Source organism: Cyprinodon variegatus, unplaced genomic scaffold (assembly GCF_000732505.1).
Source record: "Cyprinodon variegatus isolate N-32 unplaced genomic scaffold, C_variegatus-1.0 Scaffold337, whole genome shotgun sequence".
NCBI classification, from domain to species: Eukaryota; Metazoa; Chordata; class Actinopteri; order Cyprinodontiformes; family Cyprinodontidae; genus Cyprinodon; species Cyprinodon variegatus.
In genome coordinates this window covers 856,665-862,593 of record NW_015150790.1, presented here as the reverse complement: position 1 = coordinate 862,593, position 5,929 = coordinate 856,665, and the positions used below count along the sequence as shown (strand labels likewise).

Below are 5,929 nucleotides of genomic sequence, written 5' to 3'. Positions count from 1 at the left end.
CACGATTCGATTAATCGGTAAAAAAATTTTTTTACCGATTAATCGAATCGTGGTGTATTCTTGAGTATCGAAAATAATCGAATCGTTGGGTCAGGAAATCGATACTGAATCGAATCGACATGATGGATGTGATTTACACCCCTACTAATGACCTTCACAAATTTAGACATCATCACATGAAAACTTTTAAGCAGTATCTCAAGCCATCAGCTAGAAAGTTAAAGAGCAGAAACATGGACCGTCTCACCAAATTATAAAAATGTGGCTTAAGAACAATACAGTTAGTATTTGCAGTGGGCATCACAAAGCCCTGGTCTCAGTCCCATATACAGTTTGTAGGAGAGATGAAAAGATGCGTTCGAGTAAATCAAGAACAAACAAAGTTCAGAAAAACTATCTACCAAATACTTGTGCCCATGAAGACATCACTTTGGCATTTGGCAATTGGTGACGAAAGAAAGGTAATGAGTCTTTTTATACAGAGTATGAAAACATCTGGCTTCAACTGTACATCTGAAGGTAAAGATCAAATGATAAACAGAGAGAAGGAAACAGCAACAAGCTGCCAGCTTTAAGACAAACCAATATGTTGGAAAGTTGGGGGAGGGGGTTTTCAGGACAATACAAAAGCTTAACAGTCATAAGAAAATAAAGCTGGGGTACAGAAAGAAAACAGCTGTGACCAACTACCAGGCCGAGCAGCTCTTCCCTGCAGGGAAACATGACAAGTGGAGCCAGCCTCAGTGCTCAGGTATCAACTGAAATGAATGGAGCTGCAGTAACAGATCAGAACCAGCCCTAGACTTTTTCACCGTCTGTAATTTTAACTAGATCGATACTAATCCATAACCTATTTTTACCCGGGATCCTATTTTCTCATAATAATTAAACCCTCTAAAGGGTTTATTTTCATTCATTTTAATGAATATCTATTCTAAACAAGCTGAACATCATCAACCAGATCAACATACGGAACATTTTCTCTGTGGTGACAAAAACATGGCCTCCCAGTTTCCTCCTGCTTCGCACGGATGTCACTTGTGCATATTGTGTGCAACCATTTTGCAACTTTCAGATTTTACCTCTTATCTTTTTTTTGGCCAAATACTGAAAATATAATATATAAAAGTAAGCAAACAGCCTGCATACCTGGGTGCTCAGTGGTGGAGTAGGACAGGTAGAATCCACGGCCAGTACGGTGCGTCCCACTCATGAACTGGACCGTTACCTGGTTACCCGAGGACTCTATCAGCTCATCAACCTTCTGATCTAAACCGCAGTATTTTACTGGAACACAACAAACAAACAAAAACACAGATTAGTAATTTAATACTAGTATTTAAACTCTTTCAGGGTCTAAACAACAGATTTATCCTATTGCATTTGGTGAAATTGTGGAAGAAGTTTTAAATAAAGTTAAAGCACTGACCAATCAGGATCAACTCAATTCTGATTGGTCAGCTACAAGAACCAATCACGATGACACAAGTTCTCATTAAGGTTAGTGGCTTTCTAAAAGTGAAAAAAGCTTTTTAAAGTATAACCTTGATGAAAGCAACACTAAAGCTAATACTCAAAATGTATCGAACAAAGTTAATTGTTTTATTCAAAATAGAAGGAAGCCACCAATAATCCAACTGTTGGTAAACTGTAAGAAACTGATATTTTTAAATCACAGTTTAATAAATGTTACTTCTTTGGTCATACGGTAAATAAACAGTGTGTTAATAAACATCCAAAAACAGTCAATAGATGTTTTACAGTGTTTACTGCACAGAACAACAAATGAAACACAAGCTGATGTTAGCTCATCAATTAGCTGAATAATTTAGTTTTAACTGTGTCACTTTAATAAGAGTAAACGGAACAAGTCATTTTGATTTACCCTTTTAAGGCCAGAACAAACCAAATCCGATTTTGGGTCCAAAAAAAGAAAATCTAATTTGAACCAAAGTTTAACTCCAGACCAAGCGCAGATAAAATCAAAAGCAACATGTGGTTCAAACAGACAGAAGGCAAGAGTAGCACTTTATAAGTCTCCCAGTTCAGCTTATTCTTTAGAGGAACTGACTAAAAGGCGACTAAAGCCTGAGTTTGAAAAACAATCTGGTATGATCACATTCCCACCACGCAGTATGAGCTGTTTATTCTCCTGGTATGAGAGGAGTAAACACTGTATTGTAACAAAATGAGAAGTTACTTTATCTGACCTGAGTCCTGATTTTCTGGTCAATCAGCATTTTTTCTATGTAACTTTGCTCACATCTTAAAAGGATTAACCCAGAAGAACGTCATTTCTTAAAGCCTTTTGATAGAAAGTAAACCTCAAAGCCAATTTGGGACTACATTGCTCAAGATGATCCATTATGTAACATTATTAAGTCGTCTGCAACAATAATTTGCAGAGAATCCAAGTGACCGGAGTTTTAAGCAAAACCTTTATTTGCTTCAAATGTGTCACTGCTATAGCTGTGGCAGAACAATGAGGCAAGGAGGGAGCAGCATCATGCTAAGGTGATACTATAGCAGGGAGGGGGAAGCTGGTCAGAGATAATGGGAGGATCAGTCACTGGGTGAGCAAGGCTGGAAGAGCTTTAGCTCTAGTTGGGACCAAAATACTGAATATGCGAGATGGAATGCGAAAACACAGAAAGAAAAAGTAAAAGCCACATTTTTATAAACCAAGGCTAGAAAATGTTGGGATTGTGGGGTGAATCATTTTCTGTGTTTGCATGGTTATTTCATTGTTAAAATTTGTTTTTAAATAAGTGTATATTTCCCATTAACCTTAACAGAAAACTTTCCAATGAAGATTATGTTTAAAATAGTAGAAAAAAACAACAACTCTATTATCTCATTTCAAGTATATTTAATTATCATATTTTAAAGGCAAAATACAAACTTTATTTGCAGATAATCTTATTTACTTGATCATATTAAATATACTTGATATAAATATATATATAAATACACATATTTTGATAAATTTCTACTTGTTTTTAGATCAGTTTTTGCAGTGAAGTTATTGGATCGACACAGAGTAACAGTAAACAACAAACTTAGATGGCGTCTCATTGTCCTTCAAAAAAGCCACACTGAACCATTAAAACTTAATGACCAGATGTTTCAGAAACCAGTTAATTCCTTACCGATCTCTCGCCGTTCCTGTCCGATGCCGTTGTAGAGGCGGAGATAGTTGACCTGGCAGTCGCTGTCCTGTATGTCGAGCACCGCAAAGCGAAAGTGGATCCTCTTTCCACGCGGCACAGTGATCTCCCACTCACACACGGTGTTGTTGGGATATGTCCTCGGATATCCCAGAGAGGACAGAGTGCCGCTGCTGGGGCCGAGCACACTGGGGCCACAGCCATCTCCTGCAGGGCGACATGAACACACAGGTTTTAATATGTCCAACACAGAAAAATAACCAAACAATACAGCTGATCTGCAGTCTGAGAATGTTCTCCTGTTGTAGATTGGTTGTACAATTACTTAATTAATTTGCATTAATTGAAAAAGCTTGGGGAAGCTGAATGGGAAATCTAAATGTCTTCAAACTTGGACACAGAGTCCAGTGGATTGTTTTTTTTTTACTTTTTTGGATATTGTAGAGTGTTGCATAGGAGCTGATCTTTTAAAAAATCTAGACCAAAATGACTTTCTGCAGGAAGTACCAGCTCTGAACTAAAGTGGACTGGGTTTAAGTTTTTCCTTTTTCTTTTATAAACCACTTAGATTGTTTAAAACAGCAAGAAAAAAAAAGAACAATCCAAGAGCAACATGATGATGAAAAATGTTTTTCCTGCAATTATAATAAAATAGTTAACTGAAACCTCAGTATAACAGTATAGCCATTGGAAGTAATAAAATATTTACCAGTTTTAAATGTTTAAATTACTTATTTTCCTACAGGATCTTCTTTTATATCCTGCTGCTTCATCCAGAAGCAACTGCAGCGTTTGTATACTACAGTAGAAAAAGGAAAAGCAATGTTTTCAAATTAGCTAAATCTACTCACATGCGAGATGCCATGAAACCTTACGCCTCTCCTTCTTATTAGGAAAACGGGCAGTAATACCTTCTACTCCCAAATCTTGTCTCGTCTTCCAAATTTCCTCTTCAGCTGATTTATCTTAGGAAACTTTCCAATGAGGTTAGGCTCTGTGGCCTTTTGAATCCTAAATACCTTTGAGAATCCTTAATATTTATTCACTGCCTCTACAGTCTCACAATTAGCTGAAATCTTAAAATTGTTAACTTGCAATTAATGACATTGCTTCTTAGACAAAACAAGAAATCAGCATGCAGAAGTTCAGATTATGAGACAGATCAACCAGCCCCATCTGGTACAATGATAAACATCTAAACTGAATGCAATGGCCAAGCAACTTCCTCACCCATCAACATTTACAACAAGCAAAAATATTTTTGAATCGTTTACAACCTGCAACAGATATTTAAATCTCGACTCGTCCTGAGAAATAGTTTGGTAAAAAAAAAACAATTATGATTTGATCAGATGATCAGAAACTATGGACTGTTTAGTCAAAACAACATAACCAAGCAGCGACAAGCAATACAGAAAAGAGCCTCCATTAATTATGAGGCCTATGTGGACCAGAATATAGGAATTTTTATACTTTTTTTAATAACCTTCAATAAAACCACCATTTTATACACATTACTCTCCTACACAAAGTGTGACATCTCCTCTGATCCTAATCTCAATAATTTAATGACTTTAATTGCATCAGGAGAGCTGGACAAAGATAATTGGGAGTTCTGTAATTGAAGTTTGTGCTTCATAAGAGACAAACTGAGAAAAAAATATATAGATTTAGCAATCAGACACCTGCGGAAAGTTGTGGGACTGATTCCAGCCTCTTCCTCATGACACGGGCACTTAACAGCATATGAAAGTGTGTGTGTGTTGGTGCACCTGGGAGACTGAGTCCAGGGTAAAAGCCTCTTGAAAGGTCCGTTGAACTAGAAAAGCACTGTATAGGTTCAGTCCATGAATGTAACGCACCAGTGCTCACAGAGCAGATTAATCTACTCTGATGCTTCCTGGAGGAATCCTGAAACCTTAGTTTTTCCTTTGAGTCTGAAAGACAGACTGAATAATCCAGCAAACATGTCTTGGGTTTATTGCCTCCTCCTCTAAATATGAAAACACTTTTGCATGTCTATTTACACCTTAACAGCATCAGCTAGCTGCCTAAATAAGTTCAAAACAGTCCAAGTCATCTGGGAATTTAAAACTTGCACAAGCTCACAAATCCTGACCTTGCTTTAAGACAAAACAAGGGAACAGATACATGTTTCGGCACATAGGAAACTTCCTGAACTCTTTAGGTGGCTCGTAGTAGAGATCACACATTCTCCATGTTCCACTCAGCGAGTAAATTCATTTTTTAATCTGTAAAATACACTTTGAACAAAGCTCTACTGCTCTACTATATATATATATATATATATATATATATATATATACGTATATTTTAGGGGTTCACAAACAGTTCACAAAATCCACGGTTCGGTTCGGTTCACGGTTTCGTGGTCACGGTTCGGTATATGTTTATTGTTACACCGAAAAATAAAAAAAATAAGAAAAAATTATAAAAATGAATTAAATTTTTTTTTTATGAAATTAATGAAAAAATCCAAAATAATTAATGAACTGTAATTATTTTTAATGATTCGCGGAAACCATGGATAACTTCCGCATGTTTTGCTGCTTTGAATTTAATCATCTCGCGCATGCCCTCTACCATCTGCAAGGAACTCAGAGGGGAGCGGACGGGAGTCACAGCGGAGGCTGTAGGCTTAGCGCAGCGGAGCGGAGCGCTGATGGAATATGAGGGATTTTGGGGTTAGCATGACATGTTGGTCATGTTGCTGTTAGCATAAACAAAACGTGTTGCACAAT

The 5,929-nt window shown here is 37.0% G+C and overlaps 1 protein-coding gene across 2 annotated transcripts in view; it reads right to left on the bottom strand.

Annotated features, from left to right (window-relative positions):
• The window catches only part of LOC107091447 (discoidin, CUB and LCCL domain-containing protein 2-like), a 25,876-nt gene that overhangs the window by 17,753 nt on the left and 2,194 nt on the right, over nt 1-5,929 (bottom strand). For both annotated transcript variants that reach the window (XM_015385377.1, XM_015385376.1), the window contains exons 2-3: nt 3,150-3,374; nt 1,150-1,287 (exon numbers count right to left, since the gene is read on the bottom strand). In XM_015385377.1, coding sequence (XP_015240863.1) covers nt 1,150-1,287; nt 3,150-3,374 — 363 coding nt within the window. The remainder of the gene's footprint in view (nt 1-1,149; nt 1,288-3,149; nt 3,375-5,929) is intronic.